This window comes from Passer domesticus, chromosome 14 (assembly GCF_036417665.1).
Source record: "Passer domesticus isolate bPasDom1 chromosome 14, bPasDom1.hap1, whole genome shotgun sequence".
In the NCBI taxonomy this organism is placed as follows: domain Eukaryota; kingdom Metazoa; phylum Chordata; class Aves; order Passeriformes; family Passeridae; genus Passer; species Passer domesticus.
The window spans coordinates 19,506,570-19,526,195 of record NC_087487.1 but is presented as its reverse complement, the minus strand read 5'-3'; the positions used below and the strand labels follow the sequence as shown (position 1 = coordinate 19,526,195).

The 19,626-nt window shown below is 51.2% G+C and overlaps 1 protein-coding gene across 1 annotated transcript; it reads right to left on the bottom strand.

Annotated features, from left to right (window-relative positions):
* Nucleotides 1-632: 632 nt before the first annotated feature.
* On the bottom strand, nt 633-18,990 carry KIF23 (kinesin family member 23). The gene is made up of 24 exons (XM_064388910.1): nt 18,936-18,990; nt 18,525-18,585; nt 17,455-17,583; nt 16,387-16,492; nt 15,221-15,357; nt 14,359-14,468; nt 12,738-12,908; nt 11,650-11,691; nt 10,780-10,892; nt 10,405-10,526; nt 9,906-10,008; nt 9,535-9,614; nt 9,330-9,449; nt 8,733-8,892; nt 7,793-7,960; nt 7,405-7,562; nt 6,984-7,157; nt 6,184-6,360; nt 4,943-5,230; nt 3,501-3,731; nt 2,816-2,898; nt 2,404-2,485; nt 2,096-2,166; nt 633-1,289 (listed from the first exon to the last, which is right to left on the bottom strand). Exons 1-24 carry the CDS (start codon nt 18,944-18,946, stop codon nt 1,274-1,276), a joined length of 2,913 nt encoding a protein of 970 aa, XP_064244980.1. The 5' UTR covers nt 18,947-18,990; the 3' UTR covers nt 633-1,273.
* Between the last annotated feature and the right edge of the window lie 636 nt (nt 18,991-19,626).

Genomic DNA, 19,626 nt, shown 5'->3' with positions numbered 1-19,626 from the left:
GACCTGGAGCTCCTGGAGAAATTCCAGAGGAGGTCACGGAGCTGCTCTGCTCTGGAGCCAGGCTGGGAGAGCTGGGAATGTTCCCCTGGAGAAGGGAAGGATCCAGGGAGAGCTCAGAGCCCCTGAAGGGCTCCAGGAGAGCTGGGGAGGGACTGGGACAAGGATGGAGGGACAGGACACAGGGAATGGCTTCACTGCCAGAGGGCAGGGATGGATGGGATACTGGGAATTGGGAATTCCTGGCTGGGATGGAATTCCCAGAGCAGCTGGGGCTGCCCCTGCATCCCTGGAATACCCAAGGCCAGCTTGGGGCACCCTGGGATAGTGGGAAGTGTCCCTGGCCTTGGGATGAGCTTTAAAATCCCTTTCAATCCCAATCCATTCTGGGATTTGAGGATTCCAGACCTTGGGAAGAGAAGCTTTTCCATGGGCTGGAACCCCTTGGATTGAGGCAATCCCTCAAAATGGCCCCAAATTCCCTTTGCAGACCCGAGGGTAAAATTGTCCCAACCCCACCCCAGGATCCAAGCAGATCCCAGGATTTGCCATCCCAAAAAGCACCTCAGATCCCGGCTTTCTGCAAAGCCAGGGAAGCTGCTCCCCTTGGAATTCCCTAAAAACCAGGAAGAGGGTTTGGAATAAAAGGATTTATTGAAATTATTTATTGCTGAAAGCCAATTCCCACCCTGTGAGGAAATCCCCCTTTCCCCCCATTCCCATATGGAAAACATTCCAGAATTCCCTCACACCCCAAAGCAGCTGGGATGTGAATTCCCACTGCTCCCAGGATTTTGGGTGACTCTGGAATGTTCTGACAGCTCAATGGCACACTTAAATATTCCAAATTTATCCTTGCCAGAAGAAATCTGTATTCCCAAGGTTTTCCTGCTTCCAGTAAAATCGGGAATGGCCAGAAACACCCTTAAAGTGCTGGACTGCAGCTCGGAATAGCAGCGGCTGGGTCTCCCAAAAGAGAAAGAATGGCTGGAAAAGCTGGATTTGGGATAAAAAAAACTGGAAAAACACTGGAAAAATCTCCCGGGGAGAAGCCTGTAACGATCCAGCTCCATTTGGAGTTCCAGAGGGACCTTTTGTATTTCCCTAAATCTACGGAAAAGGACAGATCCATCCAGAAGCTCTTTGGGATCACCAATGGAACCATCTCCCAGCTTCCCTGAAAACCTCCCGGAATGGGCATAAAGCACTTCCTGAGGAGCAGTGGCAGCAGAGCATTCCTCAGGCTGGGAAAATCCAGGATTCCAGCAGGAAAAATTCAGGGCTTCCTGCGCCTGCAACGGGAAAGATCCACAGAGAACTTTCAGGGTTCATCCAGAGGAATTTTGGGAGCAGCCAACCCCCCATTCCCAGGTTTTGGCACTCCCAGTTCCCACACACCTGCTAAAAAATCCAACATATAATCCAAGGAAACTAAAAAAAAATCTGGTGTTTTCCTTGGATTTTTAGGCAGCAGGAGCCGCAAACAAAGTTGGATTCCAATTCCTCAATTCCCTCTTCCCACGGGGAATTGGAATTTCCCAATGGATAAAGTGAGCAAGAGGTTAAAGGGGCAGGAGAGGGAATCCAGGGCATTCCCGCTGCCATTCCCAGCCCTATTCCAGCCAGGAATGAAAACCCACAGTGGGAAGGGCAGCAAAGCTGGGGGGAAAACATTCCTGAATTTTGGAAGTTGTCAGGAAAGAATTCCAGGAGCACTTCCTTGGACTGGTCATGGAGCTGGAATTCCCAGGGATGCCTTATGAACAATTTGGGAAAAAGGGAATTTTCCAGGCTTCCTTAGTGGTTCCATAATTATGCAGTAGGAATTTTAGCAGGAATTCCACTGCAATTCCCTCTTCCCACAGGGAACTGGGAGTCCTGAGAAACTGGAACTTCCCAACCCAAGAAACTGGAATTTCCCAATGGATAACGTGAGTGAGAGGTTAAAGGGGCAGGAGAGGGAATCCAGGGCATTCCCACTGCCATTCCTGATATTCCACTGGGGAATGCAAACCTGATGTGGGGATGGCAGCAAAGCCAGGGGGGAAAGCATTCCCAAAGTTTGGAGCTGTCAGGACAGAATTCCAGGAGCACTCACTTGGGCTGGGCGTGGTGCTGGAATCCCGGTCCCAGCGCCGATCCCGCCCTCATCTCCACGGCCACGGAACACTGGGAACACACCAAAGTCAGGATCTGCTGCTTCCCACCACTCCCAGCATTCCCAAATCCTCATCCAGAGGGGTTTGGATCCCCAGCCCAGGAATGTCCAAGGCTGGCCTGGACGGAGCAGCCCGGGATAGCGGGAGGTGCCCATGGAATGGCTGCACTGGGATGAGCTGAGTTCCCTCCCAACCCAGCCCAGCCCAGGCCAGAATTCCAGGATCCAGGGTTGCATTCCCGGCTCACCCTGGTTTCCACATCCGTCCATTCCGAGTCCACGGCGTCCCCAGCGGGGTCGGGATTGGGAGGTGACGAGCGGCGCTTCCGCCTGGAACGGGAATTTGTGGAATTACAGCACAAACCTCAGGGAATTTGCCACATTCCAACACTGGAAAACCCCTTTATTCTTCCCTAATAAATCTTGGATCCAGCAGCTCCAGCATCCATACATTTCTCCAAGTTTATGGGATTTTCTTATGGATGTTCCCATTGGATCATCCGGCCTGGAAGAAGTTCCCTGCATGCACCCGGAATTCCACAATTCCAGAAGCTCAAATGAAAGGTTCCACCATTGGAACCTTGGGAATTCCAGGACTCCAGAAGCTCAAATGAAAGGTTCCAAGACTGGAATTTTGGGGATTCCAGAGGCTGGACTCACCCGGTGGGAGATTCCTGCTTGAGGGTCTCGATGTCCGTGAACTGCACGGCCTGGCCCCCACCCCTGGTCTTGAACACATCCCCCTGGAATGGGAAAAGGACAAGGAAAAGCGGGATTGGGACAGGAACAACACCGGGATTCATCCCAGAATTACAGCCTAAAGAGATATGGACACAAATAAGCTCCTCCCATTTCACTGCCAATGGATTGTTGCCTTTGTCCACAGGAAAATGCATAAATCACGGGATCCATGGATCAAGGGATTCCAAAAATCATGGGATCTACACAAATCATGGAATTCGTGGACCACAGGATCCACAAATCATGGGATCCATGAATCATGGGATCCCACAAATCACGGAACCCAACCGTGAAAACGCCAGACTAAATTTCAGCGATTCCAAAGCAGCATTCTCACAATTCCCAAGGTCACTTTGATGAGCCCACTCTGGATCTCAACCTTGCCCCCAGCCTGGAGCACCGAGTGCCACATCCAGGAATTCCTTGGGTAATTTTAACAGAATTTCAGTGATTCCAATGCAACATTCCCAAGGTCACTTTGATGAGCCCTGTGTGGATCTCAACCTTTCCCGGAGCACCGAGTGCCACATCCAGGAAATCATTGGGTAATTTTAACAAAATTTCGGCGATTCCAACGCAACATTCCCGAGATTGCCGGGGTCACCTTGATGAGCTTGGTCTGGATCTCCCCGTCGGAGGCGAGCTCCTGGTGGGTCAGCAGGTAGCGGTCGCACCTGGCCAGGGCGCGCTCGCTGGGCGCGTCCACCGTGATGGCCCTGGGCACGCGCGGCTGCAGCAGCGTCTCCGTGGGCACGTGCGACGGCGGCCGGTGATCCACCCAGCGCTCGCCAGCACTGCGGGAGCGCCGCGGCCGCAGCGGCACCGCCGGGGCGCTCTGGGATGGGAACAGGGAGTGAGAACAGGGAACGGGCACTGGGAATGGGCATGGGGAATGAGCACGGGAAATGGGAACAGGGAATGAGAATGGGGAATGGGAACAGGGAATGGGAACGGGGAATGAGCACGGGAAATGGGAACAGGGAATGAGAACAGGGAATGGGCACTGGGAATGGGAACGGGGAATGGGGAATGAGAACAGGGAATGGGCACGGGGATCCACCCAGCGCTCGCCGGCACTGCGGGAGCGCCGCGGCCGCAGCGGCACCGCCGGGGCGCTCTGGCAATGGTGGGAGAGCGGGAATGAGGATAGGGAATGGGAAGAGAGAATAGGAACAGGGAATGGGCATGGGAAATGAGAACAGGGATCCACCCAGCACTCCCCAGCACTGCGGGAATGCTGCAGCCGCAGCGGCACTGCCAGAAGGCTCTGGGATGAGAACAGGGAATGGGCACTGGGCATGAATGGGATGGGTGTGTGGGAAAGACAAAAGTTTGGCCCTTGGGTTGGATCCTGAGGGCACCACCAAGAGCTTGGCATCGAATTAGCGGTGGGACGTTCCAGCCAATTCCTGTTTAATGGAAATTTTATCCCAGTGTTGTCCAATCTGCCACATTCCATTAAGTTTCCTCACGTTTGAGAATGCTCCTCCCAAATTTCAAAATCCACAGCCAAGGGATTGTCCTGCTCTGTTTTCCTATAGTGCTCTTGGACTGAATCCTCAAGGAGCCAAATAATTCATGGAACCAGTGCTCCCAGTTTAATGGGAATTAGGGAAGGGAATTAAAGCTGAGGCACACATAAGGTTTATCCAAGGAATGCTTCCAGGCAGGAAAAGCTCCCAGAAGCACCTTGGAAGCTGGAAATTGCAGGAGGGATTGGAGGAGACACGAGGGAAAGGGAGACACTGGGAAAGGAAAAGGCAAACACCAGGAAAGGGAAACACCAGGGAAAACACGAGGACACCTACAGCTAGAGCAGAGTGTGGCCACCTCAAAGCTCCCTAAAAGTGGGAATTCTCAACTTCCAAGGAAGCTCCAAACACCAAGAGGGCGGCGAGAGCAGCCAGGCTCAGTCTGGGACCAGCAGGACACATTAGGGACAGCTCTAGTCTACGTTAGGCGGGCTCAAGGACAGAGAACCTCTAAGCCGGGCTCAGGGTCAGAGAACCTCTAAGCCGGGCTCAGCCCCACTAGGCCAGGACTAACCCTGCAGCACGGATCCTCTTCCTGCTCTAGCTCCTCTCTATCCCTGGGCACCTCCAGCACTCGGCTCCAGCACATCCCTCTCCTCCTGGCAGGGCTGGGCCAGGCTGAGCCCGCCTCCGCTCCCGCTTTATTCCTGGGCTTGGGAATGCTGGCTGGCTCGCAGGAAGGGCCCCTCTGCTCCCACTCCAGCACGCAGGAGGCCACAGAGATGCTGCTGCAAGAGTTGGAGCGCCTGTGCAGCTGCGGGGCCCCGCGGCCGTCCCCGAGCTCAGCGGGGTCAGCACAGCTCTGGGGAGAAGGGAGAGAGCAGTGAGACACAGGAGACGCCAAGCAAACAGGGACAGACAGATCCAGGGATTTCCCGTTCCTGTGGATATCAGGGGGTGGGAAATGGATGAAGAGCAAACAGGACACGGGGAATTCAAGGTGCTCCAACTCAGGGCTCAAACTTCAGCAGGGACATCACAGCTCTGGGAAGAAGGGAGAGAGCAGGGAGACACAGGAAGCATCCAACAGGGACAGAAAAATCCAGGGATTTCCAATTCCTATGGATATAAGAGTGTGGGAGAACGGATGAAGAACAAACAGGACACAGGGAATTCAAGGTGCTCCAACTCTGTCCCCAAGCTCAGCGGGGTCACCACAGCTCTGGAGAGAAGGGAAGCATCAGTGAGACACAGGAGGCGTCGTGCAGTCAAACAGGGATGCCATGCAGGGACAGACAGATCCAGGGATTTCCTGTTCCTATGGACATCAGGAGGGGGGAGAATGGATAAACAATGAACAGAGACAAGACAAGGAATTCAAGGTGCTCCAACTCAGGGCTCAAACTTCAGCAGGGACACCACAGCTCTGGGAAGAAGGGAAAAGTCAGTGAGACACAGGGAGAGACAGATCCAGGGATTTCCCGTTCCTATGGATATCAGGAGGTGGGAAATGGATGAAGAACAAACAGAGGAAAAGGAATTCAAGCTGCTCCAACTCGGGACTCAAACCTCAGCTCTGGGGAGAAGAGAGAGAGCAGTGAGACACAGGAGACTCCAAGCATACAGGGACAGAAAAATCCAGGGATTTCCCATTCCTAAGGATATCAGGACATGGAAGAATGGATGAAGAACAAACAGCAGACAAGGACCTCAAAGCAAGCTGCTCCAGCTCTGTGCTTGGAGGCTACTAAAATCCCTGCACTTCATCCCTAAAAACGCTGTTTCCTAAATCCAGCAGGTTTGGGAGTGACTCACGGGAGCAGGGGAAGGAGACACGGATCTCGGGAGCTTCTCCCGCTCCCTTTCCCGGGATGGCCTCTCCGGCCTCTCGGCCCTGGGCTCGGTGACGATGGCCTTGAGCTGCTTCAGCTTCTCGTCCTTCACCCACAGCTTGTTCTGCATCTCCAGCTGCTTGGCTGCCACCCGCCGCTCCTGCGGGCACAGGGAAAGCAGTGGAAAACAGGGAATTGCTGAGGCTGGAAAAGCTGGGAAACCCGCCAGGATCAGCGAGGCCAAGCTGGGACTGAGCCCAGCCTGGAGCCCTGAATGCCACGAGTTCCTTGCAGGTATCCAGGTTCCTGCAGGTATCCAGGAGTTCCTTGGATACCTGCAGGGATGGGGATTCCAAACCTCCCCAGGCAGTTCCAATGTTTACAGCCCTTTCCATGAGGGAATTTTCCAGTATCCAACCTGAGCCTGCCCTGGCCCAGCCTGAGGCCGTTCCCTCTCCTCCTGCCCTTGTTCCCTGGGAGCAGAGCCCGACCCCCTCCCCTTTCCTTTCCTTCCTTTCCATTCCCTTCAATTCCTTTCCTTTCCATTCCCTTCCATTTCCTTTACACTCCTTTCCTTCCTTTCCATTCCCTTCAATTCCTTTCCCTTCCCTTTCCCCTTTTCCCTTCCCCATCCACAGCAGAGCTACCCAAGAACCTCCACAAGGCCAAAGAGGAACTTCCAACCCGGAATTCCCACAAACACCAAACCCGCTCCTTAAGAACACCCCAAATCCCCACATCCCTGATAACCTGATCCTGCTTTTCCCACATTCCTGCACTCACACATTCCTTCTCCCACTTGAGGGAGGTCTCGGCCACCATTCCCTGCAGCCTGGCCTCCAGCCTCCTCTTGTCCGACGCCTGCCGCTGCAGCTTCTGGCTCTTGCTCTCCAGCTCCTGCTGCAGGTTCCTCTTGTCCTCCTCGTAAATCGTGGCTGTCTTCTCCAAAATCTCGATCTGCAGGAAGAGAGGAAAGACTTGGGTGGGAACACAACCTTTGAATCCAGGAATTCCTGCTTGTATTTCCCAGGAAATCTCAATTTTCAATTCTAAATTGCTCAGTTTTAAAAGCCTCACCTCGTAAAAAAGCCAACAAATTTTCAGTAAAAATTCCCCCCACAATTTTTATTCCTGATGGCAAGGAATTTGCCAAATGATCCATTTAAAAAAAATGAGATTTGTGCTGCAAAATGACCCAACTGACCTTGTACTCCAAGGTTTTAATTTTCTTCTCCAGCCGTTCCAGCTCCGTCCTCTGCCCCGTTATGGTTTTCTCCTTGTCAGCCAGTTTTCCTTGGATATAATTTTCCTTGGATGCAACACTGGAGTCAAATTCTTGCAGCATTGTTTTAAAGGCAAGAACTGGAAGAGAATTCAGATATTTTATATTTTATCTTTAATCTTCTCCCTTATTCCCAGAATATCCAAACCTCTGTTTTTCCCAACAAATTTAAAGCCTAAAATTCCTCAAAAAAAAGGTGGAAACAATCAATCTAAACAAGAAAATTGAAGCAAGGAGGATCCTTGGAGGAATAATGAGGGCAACAAATCTGAGTTTTGCCCTGATGTTCCAATTTGGGGCAAATTCCTACCATTTTTGGCAAATTCCTCTGCCAGCATCTGCCTCATTTTGTGGCGCTGCTCCAGGGCCTCGATCAGTTTTGGGAGCGTTTGGTCGTCGTTGATGTCCAAGAGCTCGCAGGAAGGCAGGGGAGGGAAGCTCTGGAAGAACAGCTCAGCAGCAGATGGCTCCTCTGGTCCTGCAGGATGGAAAATCCGTCAGAAGGATGGGAAAATTCCCATGGACAAAGGGCAGGATCGTGGAAAACTGGGAATGATTGATGGGAGCTAAGGGTTTCCAAAGAGGTGATGGATGGGAAAGGATTAAATGTGACATCCTTGATTCCTTGTTTTACTAAAAGCAGGTCCTGAACATCCAGGAACATCCCACAATTTCCTTGGCACAATTTCCTGTCAGGCCTTGCAATACTGGGACCATGGATTCATCCCAATCCCGTGGAATTCCTTGGAAATCTCCTCAGGGACACTGCAGAGGGAGGAGCAGCAGCTCCCCGGGCACTGAGGTTCAGCCTGCCACAGGCTCAGTGCAATTGGTTTAAAATTTAATTCCCAGCCTTTAATTCCTAAGAGAAAACTCTGCTGGAGTCATGGAATGGTTTGGGTTGGAAAGGACCTTGAAGTGATCCTGTTCCACGGGCAGGGACACCTCCCACTGTCCCACATTCCAACCTGGCCTTGGACACTTCCAGGGACCCAGGGGCAGCCACAGCTTCTCTGGGAATTCCAGCCCAGCCCCTCCCCACCCTCCCAACCAGGAATTCCTTCCCAATATCCCACCCAAATTTCCCATTTTCCAATTTGAAGCCATTCCCTGTGTGCTGTTCCTCCATCCCTTATCCCAACCCCTTCCCCAGCCCTCCTGGAGTCCCTTAAGGCCCTCTAAATTCTCCCTGAATCCTTCCCTTTCCCAGGTGACCATTCCCAGAGCGGAATTCCCATTGCAGCCCTCACCTGCTCCCACGGGGCCGCCCCTGAGCTCCAGCTTGCGGGACAGCTCCTCCCGGAATGCCTGGTTCCGGAGGCGCCGCCCCGGCGTCAGCCCGCACAGGGGCCTGTCCAGGGGCCTGGCCACCTCCACCTCCTGCGTCATCTCTGCAAAACGCATCACTTGCTGCAAGAAAACAGGGAAAATCCACCAGGAGCACCCGCAGCTGGGACTGGGGGCGGGGTGGGGTCACTGGGGGGGGAAAGGAGGAATTATCCGCCTGAAAGCGCGAGGAGATGCCAGCTATGGTTTGGGATCTTCCAGAAAGCTCCCCACAAGGTGCCACCAAAGCTGGGGCAGAGACAGCTGGAATTCTTGGAGGGATTAAACACCCAAATATGGCTCCGTGGAATTCTGTGAGGAAGGAAAACCTTTCCCACCTTCCAAGCAAGGAGCAGGTGTAATACGAGCAGGAAAAACAAGACTTGGAGAGCAGATTTATCCCACAAAGTTATAACTGAAGGGCTCAAACAACAATTATAATTTGTTATATCTCTTGGAGTGCAAGAATCCAGGGAAAACAGGAAAAGAAGAGCAGGAGAGAATGGAAAAAGGGAATTTACCAGGCTTTCCTCGTAGTCCTCAGCCTTGGGATTCACACACACGATCATCCGAACTTTCCCTTCTCCATCAAAATAGTTCTTGAAGAGATGAGTCAGTTTGGAATCTCTGTATGGAACCATCTGGGAATAAAGGCCAGGGAAAATTCCGTGAGTTTTCCTTATCTAGGTGATGAAATCCACGGATAATCAGGGAAGGGCTGCCCACCTTGTTTGTTCCGTACAATTGGTTTTCCCGCAGAACCTCGATGCACGTCCTCAATGTCATCAATGACTGGTTGATATTCCCTAGAAAAAGCAAACACAAGGCAAAATAACTCCATGAGCAGCCCTTGGATCACATTCCCAGATCAGTCAGAAGAATAAATTGCCTAATTAACGATATTTGTTAATAATTGCTCTAATTAACTGAAGTGGCAGAAGTGCTGCTGCCAACTTGTGGGAGGATTTGAGGTCATCAAATCCTGACTGATCCTAACAGAGCACTTCAAGAATTCCTGGGATTCCTCCCTAGGAGCCAGGATTAGCAGGAGCTTAATTAGCAGGGTTAATTAGCAGGGTGCTCCAGGGCGTTCCTACCTGCCTCCCGCAGCCTGTTCCCCTCGGCTTTGGTCCTGTTGGTTCTCTCACTTCCTGCCAGATCCACCAGGGACAGCTGGCTCAGGGTGATCTGCTCCTTCTCCTGGGATACAGAAGAAATCCTGGATCCCTCCAGATTCCCCCTAAAGGGCTGGGGGACACCTCATCCCAAAACCCACTTCCAAAGGATGTGTAGGATACGAGTTCAGAGGGTTTGGCACAGCCCAGACAGAAGCACAGCTTTTTTTGGGAAGTTTGGCAGATCCCTTCTGCCTTGGGCCATGGATTGAAAGCTGTTGGATCATTCCACTTCCCAAAATTTTAGATTCCCAAACACAGAAAAAGGTGAAAAGCAAAGGAATCAGCAGCTTCACCCTCTGTTTTAACACCGAACTTTATGAGTAACTCTGTCACCTCCAAACGTGAGGCACGGGAGCTGTTTCCAAGGTAAATTCCATAAAATCCTCCTGAAATTCTCCTGGAATTCTGCAGAACTCACCTGGAGCACGTTGTCCCCATCAGCATCCAGAGGAGCCTGTGCCAGTTTGATGATGAACACGGAGTGGGAGCGGCTGGATTCCCGGTTCAGCTGCGTGTTGGCGATGCGCCGCTTCTTCTGCCCTGCTCAGACACCCAAATTCCCAAAAATCCTGCTGCTCTCCCACAAATCCCACCCCCTCCAGCACCAGGGTGTGAGGGGTTTCACAGCTGTAGGATATGGGGAAGGGCTGGGAATGGGGAGGCCCTAAATGCCCACAGAAGTTGTGGATGCTCCATCCCAAGGACGGGGCTGATGCAGAGGAATTTTCCAGCCCATGGATAATGTTTAAGGTGCTGGGATGTGGGATCAGCCCTGAATTCCAAGATTTTTTACCTCTCCAAAAGACTTCAAAAGCTTCCTCTGTGGATTTGACCTCCACTTCAGTGCAGCCTGTCACGTACATGTTGTGGTTCTGGTCTTCCCGAAGGATTTTGGACTGGGGAGGTCTTTGGGATAGTGGGAGAGAGGGAAAAAATCCAAAAAAAAAAATCCCATTAGAGGGGAATTCTCTGTGCAGATTTGCACATTCTCTGTGCAGAATTGCCATGCAGATTTTCTTGGAAGGCAAAATTCAGCAGGAAAAGGTCAAAAATCCGAGGGAAAAAATTCAGAATTTGGAGGGAAAATGTCCAAAAATTCTGAGGGGAAAATGTCCAAAAATTCTGAGGGGAAAATGTCCAAAAATTCTGAGGGGAAAATGTCCAAAAATTCTGAGGGGAAAAAATCAGAATTTGGAGGGAAAATGTCACAAAGCTCAGAGGAAAAGGTCAAAATTCAGGGGGAAAAGGCCAAAAATGCTGAGGGGAAATGGACAAAATTCAGAAGGAAAACTCAGAATTTGGAGAGAAAAATGTCACAAGTCTGAGGAGGAAAGGTCAAAACCCAGGGGGAAAAGGTCAAAATTTTGAGGGGAAAAGGTCAAAAATTTGGAGGGAAAAGGTCAAAAATCCACCTAAAAGATGGAAGAGGGAATACAGGACACGGACACACAGCCAGGATTAGTGACACTCCAGCTACTGCTCTAATTAGCAGCTATTTAATTGCAATTAATTGCTCTGGTGGAAGCTATTGCTTTTCTACAAGCACACAGAAGCAAGGAGAGATCCTAGATTTCCTAGGAAAGCAAAGAAAGGCAGGGGATTTTCTGCTTCTACTCAAGGAAAACAGCACTGGAATATTGGGAATAAGACATTGGACACATACACAAAGTCTCCATTTCTCACAGGAGTGTTGCAATTGTTCCACCTACCAAAAAAATGGGGAAAAATATTAAATCCTTGATTTCTGCCTCAAATCTTTCCAACGCTGCAGCTTCCAGAGGGAGAAATAATCCCAGATATATTTTTTAAGGAGGAGTTTTGGGAATAAACACCTTTAATTTTTTTTTAAATTTTATTTTAATGCTTAAAATTTTAATTAAAATTTTAATGTTTAAAAAAACCATTTTATTTTAAAATGCTTTAAAACCATTCAGTGTTTAAACACTGAATGGTTTAAAAGCATTCCCAGAGATTCAAAACCTTCTGGAATGAAGACCCTGGAGACAGCTCCCCGTTTGCTTTGCCCTCATCAGTCTTTGTTAATCAACCAGTCCTTAATTAATACAGGACTGAGGGGCTCCTTTAATGGAGTTGGAATTTCAATCCATGGATTCCAAGTGGAATTTGCAGACATTTCCTACTGATTTTAGACATCACAAACCCACACCTTTGGAAAAAATATCCTTAAAAAATATCCTTAATTTCTGATTTTATGGGAATTACTGATGTCAAAGTGGAATAATATGGAAATATGGAGCACCAAACCAGTGCTTTCCACTGTTTCCAGGGAAAAAAGCTATGGAATGTCCTGTTCCAAGTTGAAATCACCTGCTAGAATAGACTGGGGATTTAAGTGGGATACAACTGCCTAATTAATTAAATATTTGCTTGCTAATCACCCAGCCTAACGAGGAAGGGAGCACCTTGGCCATTAGTACTGAAACATTCCTGGCTGGACCCCTTTCCATGTGTGTTAAACAGTGACTCCCAGGAATTCTGAGCCAAGCTCCCGAAGGTCAGAACCAACAAACCAGGGTGGAGATCCTACAAAAGCCTCCCAGGACTGGGAACACGGGAATTCCCAAACTCCCCTGGGTTTGGTGGGCTCACAGCACACGGCGGGTGTCGGAACAGGACACAGACACCCTGCAGCCACTGCTCTCACCCCATTCCTCTCACCCCAAACCTCTTCCAGCGGCTTGGCGCTCATTCCCAACCCAACCTGGGCAAATCCCGGATTTCCCGACTCACTTGGGCTTGATGGAGTCGCAGGGAGCCTCCTCCAGCAGGTCGTAGATGTAGTTGTTGTAGATCTCGATGTAGGACACGAAGACGCCGTAGACGTTGTCCTCGTCCACCTCCTCCGCCCGGCACTGGTCCTGCACGTCGATCATGTCGGCAAACTCGGGATCCAGCTGCCTCCTGCGGGAAACTGGGATTTGGGATGGAACTCCCGGCAGCCGGAGCGCGCCGGGGCAGCTCAGAAGGGCTGGGTGGGGAAACGCGCAACATTCGGCAAAATTCCCGTTCCTGGGGGGGCCTGTGCAGGGCCGGGAGTGGGAATTCCGTGATCCAGCTGGGGGACTTCCATGATCCAACTCAGGGGAATTCCATGATCCAACTGAGGGGAATTCCATGATCCAACTGAGGGGAATTCCATGGCTGGAATTCCATGATCCAACTGAGGGGAATTCCATTACTGGAATTCCATGATCCAACTGAGGGGAATTCCATGACTGGAATTCCATGATCCAACTGAGGGAATTCCATTACTGGAATTCCATGATCCAACTGAGGGGAATTCCATGGCTGGAATTCCATGATCCAACTGAGGGGAATTCCATGGCTGGAATTCCATGATCCAACTGAGGGGAATTCCATGACTGGAATTCCATGATCCAACTGAGGGAATTCCATGGCTGGAATTCCATGATCAAACTGAGGGGAATTCCATGGCTGGAATTCCACGATCCAACTGAGGGGAATTCCATGGCTGGAAATTCCATGATCCATCTGAGGAATTGCCATGGCTGGAATTTCACGATCCAACTGAGGAACATCCATGGTGGAAATTCCACAATCCAGCTGAGAGAATGCCATGGGGGGAATTCCATGATCCAACTGAGGGAATTCCATGGTGGAAATTTCATTATACGACTAAGGAAATTCCATGGCTGGAAATTCCATGATCCATCTGAAGAATTGCCCTGGCTGGAATTCCATGATCCATCTAAGGAACATCCATGGTAGAAATTCCACAATCCAGTTGAGGAAATGCCATGGTTGGAATTCCATGGTCCAACTGAGGGAATTCTATGATCCAACTGAGGGAATTCCATGGTGGAAATTCCACAATCCAACTGAGGGAATTCCATGGTTCAATGGAAATATCTCCAAACTGAACGTCACCGGATTTGGCTGGCGAGGCTCCACAGAGCTGGATTCTTACTTGGCACCAGGGGTTTTAATCCTGGCTTAACAGGTACAAAAATAGGCTGGGTCTAAGTCTTGTCACCTACAGAGCTGCTCAAACCACATGGAACACACTCATTTTCCATTAATATGTTACTAATTATTATTAATAACCCTGCCCATGGGATGATATTGACTTGAAGATCCTGTTCAAATTCTGAGGTGGAAAAGGCCAAAAACTCAGGAAAAAAAGATATGGAATGGCCTTCTCCAAGCTGAAATCTCTTGTCAGAACTGCAGGAATAGATTGGGAATTTCAGTGGGTTCCAATTACCTCATTAATTAAATATTTGCCTTTTTTTTCCCATTTTTTGCCTTCATTTCTTCAAGGCAAGAGCCTGAGAGAAGTTAAACCCCATTTCTAGGGAATAAATTCCCTCTGCTATTCCCAGTCACTCACTTCCCAGCTGGAGTTTTTGGGGTGGGCAGGGCCTCCCTCCTCTGGCGTTCCAGCAGAGCCTCCACCTCAGTCTGCACATCCACCCCGTTCTTGTCATCCAGCTTGAAAACCTGAGGGAAAAACCAGGAATTTCAGCCAATTCCAACATCCAGGTAGTGGCCAACAAAGCATTATTTGATTGATTAATTAATTAGTCTGACTAGGCTGGTATTAATTTATTAATACCATGCCTCTCATTGGCACTCAACCCAGCAAGATCTAACAGAAATAATTTGCAAAATGATGTTTTAGAAAAGCTCCCAAGGATGAGAATTCCAGGATTATTTCAGTATATTTTAGGCACCACCAGTGCATGCCTCTGGAAAAATATCCCTAGTTTCATGAGGAGACAATTTTTGGCTTTATGGGAATTAATGAAGTGAAATAATATGGAAATATGGAGCACCAAACCAGTGTCTTCCACTGTTTCCAGGGGGAAAAAAAAGCCATGGAATGGCTTCCTCCATGATGAAATCACCTGTTAGAACAGCAGGAATACTTTGGGAATTTCAGTGGGATACAACCGCCTAATTAATTAAAGATATGCTTATTAATCACTCATCCTAACAAGGAAGAGAACACCTTGGCCATCAGTACTGCAATATTCCTGTCTGGATTCCTTCCCACATGTTTTTAACAGATTTTTCCTAGGATGGGCTCGGGCAAGAAGCACCAAACCACGGAATGCTTTAAAAGCATTCCCAGAAATTCAAACCCTTTTGGGACGAGGACCCTGGCGTGGGGTTTTTTCCCTCTTCCAAGCCCTCCAGTGGCAGGTTTGGAGCAGAAATCCCTGGATTTGGGGCTGTGGGGAGGCACTCACGAATCTCTTGGCCTGGAAGGGGCCGATGCTGTTGAAGATCATGGCCAGGCAGCGGGGCAGGAGCCCCCCATCCCCAGGAGATCCTGTCATGGTGTGGGTCTTCCCGCTGCCCGTCACTCCATAGGTGAACAGCAGACCTGGGAATGCAGGGAGAAGGGAGAAATCAATGGGATTGGGAATAAAAACCAACCCACCTCAAATATTGCACACCATCCAAGGTGCTGGCTGATGGTCCCAGCTGGGAATATCCTTCATCCTCTCCAGAGCCACAGACCAGCCCTGGGATATTCCAGGCTGGAAGGGGCTTGGAGCACCCTGGGACACAGGAAGGTTTCCCTGCCCATGGAATGGGATGAGCTTTAATCCCTTCCCATAGATTTGATGGTTTAGGAAGTGATGCTTTTCGCCATTTGTTGCTTTTTTGGGAGCTGAAAATGCACTTTGCTAAAAGCCCAAAATGCTGATTTCACAACTTGCAGCTCCCACAAACCATGGGAAAACTTGGGAGAGCAGGGAGAAGGATCTGGATGCATCATTCATGGAATTCCAGAACGCTTTGGGTGGGAAGGGACCTTAAAGCCAATCCCCTTGCCAAAGACAGGGACACCCTGCTAAGCCAGGCTGCTCCAATGACATTTCCATGGCACGGGATCCCCCATTCCCACCAAACCATCCCAGGATTCCTACTCCAGAAAGAGCTGCCAGGGGTATGGTGTGAGGAGCCACAATTCCAAACAAACCTTGGGAGCACTGGATCACCCATTCCCACCAAACCACCCCAGGATTCCTACTCCAGAAAGGGCTTCCAAGGGATTTCCAAGCTGAAATCTCTTGTCGGAACAGCAGGAACAACTGGGGATTTCAGTGGGATACAATTACCTAATTAGTTAAATATTTGCCAAGGTTTTTTTCCAATTTTTCCTTCATTTCTCCAAGGGAAGAGCCCAAGAGAATCCCATGAAGTCCCATTTTGTGTGAGGAGCTGAGCCACCATTCCAACCAAACCTCAGAGGCACGGGATCACCCATTCCCACCCAAACCACCCAGGATTCCCACTCCAGAAAGAGCTTCCAGGGGTGTGGTGTGAGGAGCTGAGCCACCATTCCAAGCAGACCTCAGGAGCACAAAATCCTGGGAATGGGGGCACAGAGAGGAGCTCTGCTCACCGTTCTTGCCCCGGATCAGATCCTCCACCAGAGGCTTGGCCACCACGTCAAAGAGCTGCTTCTGCACCACCAGCGTGCCAAAGACCTCCTTGAAGGAATACTGGGTCTGCCAAGAGAGGGAAAACCAGCCTGGAATTCCAGCCCCATGGCCTGGAGTGGCCAGAGGGACCCCACGGAGCAGAGAATTCCCAAAGGACAGCAAAAAGCTGGAATTTCCTTTCAGCTGCCCCCAGAATCCAAGCAAAGGAATATCCACTGTGGCCAAAGTGGAGCGGTTCCCTCATGGAATTTTGTTTATTTTGGGTCTTTTTCCAGTCCAGCCTCAGTTTTCAGGTTTGAATTTCAAGCTGGTTTTATTTTTTTTAATGAATTATTTTAATGAATTTTGAAATTAATTTAAATAATCCTAAATTTGAAACTGCTTTTGTTTTTTTAATGATTTATTTTAATAATTTTAAAATAAGTTTTAATTTTTGATGGTAATTTTTCCACCCAAACTCTTCCTTAGGGAAATACCTAAATTCCAAATTTCTGAACAAAACCTCGTTGAATTAAATTAAAATTCCATTAATTAAGCTTTGCCTGTTTTATTTAAAGCTTTGAAAAACCCTTAATTCCCTTCCCATAGGAATCTTCCAGCTGAAACTGGAAATGAAATATTCCACATCCAAGCTAAGATTCCCACCCGGAGAAGCTGTGGAATGTCCAAGGTCGGGTTGGACCAGTCAGGGATGGTGAATTCCCTGATTCCCCATGGAATGGGATGAGCTTTAAGGTCCTTTCCATCTATTTGATGGATCAGGAAGTGATTTTTTTTGGTCCTAGACGGGTTTTTGGGTGGAAAACCTTCGGATTTTGCACTCTGCAAGTGCCACACGCCATGGGAAAGCTTGGAGAGCAGGAGCTGGATGGAATTCATGGAATTCCAGAGCTTTGGGTGGGAAGGGACCTTGAAGCCAACCCCGTTTCCAAGGGCAGGGACAGCTCCGGCTGAGCCAGGCTGCTCCAGGGCCACTTCCCGGGAGGGGGCAGGAATTCCAGGCGCATTCCAGGCGGGAATGCCGTTACCTCGCGGTACTCGCCGTTGCGGAACACGCGGTAGCCCTCGGGAGGGTGGATCTGCACCGTGGTGCCGTTGATGACCTCGATGCAGCATTCCTGGTCTGCCCGGCTGAGCGGCCGCACGCGGCAGTACACCTGGGAGAGGGGGAAAAATGGGAATAAACCGGGAATGGAGCGGGAATAAACCGGGAACGGACCGGGCAGTACACCTGGGAGAGGGGGAAATGGGAATGGACCGGGAATGGAGCGGGAATGGACCGGGCAGCACACCTGGGAGAGGGGGAAAATGGGAATGAACCGGGAATGGAGCGGGAATGGACTGGGCAGTACACCTGGGAGAGGGGAAAATGGGAATGAACCGGGAATAAACCGGGAATGGGCCGGGCAGTACACCTGGGAGAGGGGGAAATGGGAATGGACCGGGAATGGAGCGGGAATGGACTGGGCAGTACACCTGGGAGAGGGGGGAAAATGGGGAATTGACCGGGAATTGACCGGGAATAAACCGGGAATGGAGCGGGAATTGACCGGGAATGGGCCGGGAATGGAGCGGGCAGTGCACCTGGGAGAGGGGGGGAAAAACCGGGAATGAACGGGAATAAACCGAGAATAAACGGGGAACGGACCGGGAAGGGACCGGGCAGTACACCTGGGAGAGGGGAAAACCGGGAATGGACCGGGAATAAACCGGGAATGGAGCGGGAACGGACCGGGCAGTACACCTGGGAGAGGGGGGAAAACCGGGAATGAACCAGGAATTAATCGGTCAGTACACGCGGGATCGGGGAAAAACCGGGGAATGACCATGGAATGAGGGAAACGGGGATAAACCCGGGAATAAATCCGGGAATGAACCTGGGAGTGCGAAACCGGGACAAAGCAGGAATAAACCCGGAACGAGAGGTGGGAATGAGCGGGAACCGGGATAAACCCGGGAATAAACCTGGGAATGAAGCCGGCAATAAAGCCGGGAATTCCGCGGGGCGGGAATCGCGGGGCTCGGGATGATCCCGGCCGTAACAGCGGGAATTCCGCGGGGCGGGAATCGCGGGGCTCGGGATGATCCCGGCACTCACCCCCACCGGGTCCTTCTGCGCGGGGTTCGTGCCTTTCCTCGGCCTGCGCGGCGTCCTGGCCCTGCTGGGGGGAGAGGGCGTGAGCGGAACCGGGACCGGCGGCACCGGCACCGGGAACGGAACCGGGAACGGAACCGGCACCGGGAACGGCCGGGGCACCGCGAGAGGGGGGCAGACAGCCGGGGGGGGGCGGGAGGAGCGGGCAGGGAGGGGAGAGCCGGGAGAACGCGAGCACCGGGAGAACGGGAACACCGGGAACACCGGGAGCGCCGGGACGGCGAAGGAACCGGGAGGGAGCCGCGGGCGCCAGCCACGCAGGGCGGCCCCGCTCGGCTCCGCGGCCCCCCGGGGTCCCACCCCAGGCCGGCCCAGCCCTCCCGCCGGTGCCCGCCGGGCCGCGGGGCCACTCACGCCGCCTTCATGTCGCCGCAGGGCCCGGGGCGCGCGCGGCGGGGCTGGCACCGGGCGGCGGCCGCGCGCCCGCCGCGATTCAAATCCGACCAATCGGCGCGCGCCGCCCCCGCCTGACGTCGCCGCGCACGGCGCGTCACCATGGCGACGCCGAAAGGGGCGCGGCCCCGCGGCGCGGGCGCCCCCTGCTGGTGGCGGTGGTGGTGGGTGGCGCGGGTTCGAATCCCGCCTCCGGCAGATCCCGGTTTTTCCACCCCTTTTTATCCACCTAATTCCAATCTTTCAGGAAAACCATTGGAATGCAGACTGTTTGCAGGGTCAGGGCTTCCCTGCGTGCCTGCCTGGAGGTGAATCAATCACTCGGTTAATTCCCAACCCAATGGAAACAAGTGAATTCCCAACCTGTGGAAAATGAGCAAATTCCCAATGTGTGGAAAACGAGTGAATTCCCAACCTGCTGGAAATAATTCCCAACGTGTGGAAAGTGTGTTCATTCCCAACGTGTGGAAAACGAGCAAATTCCCAACCTGCTGGAAATAATTCCCAAACTGCGGAAACGGGTTAATTCCCAACGTGTGGAAAATGAGTTAATTCCCAACCCGGTGGAAATGAGTGAATTCCCAGCCTGTTGGAAATGAGTTAATTCCCAACCTGTTGGAAATAATTCCCAACCTGTAGGAAACGAGTTAAT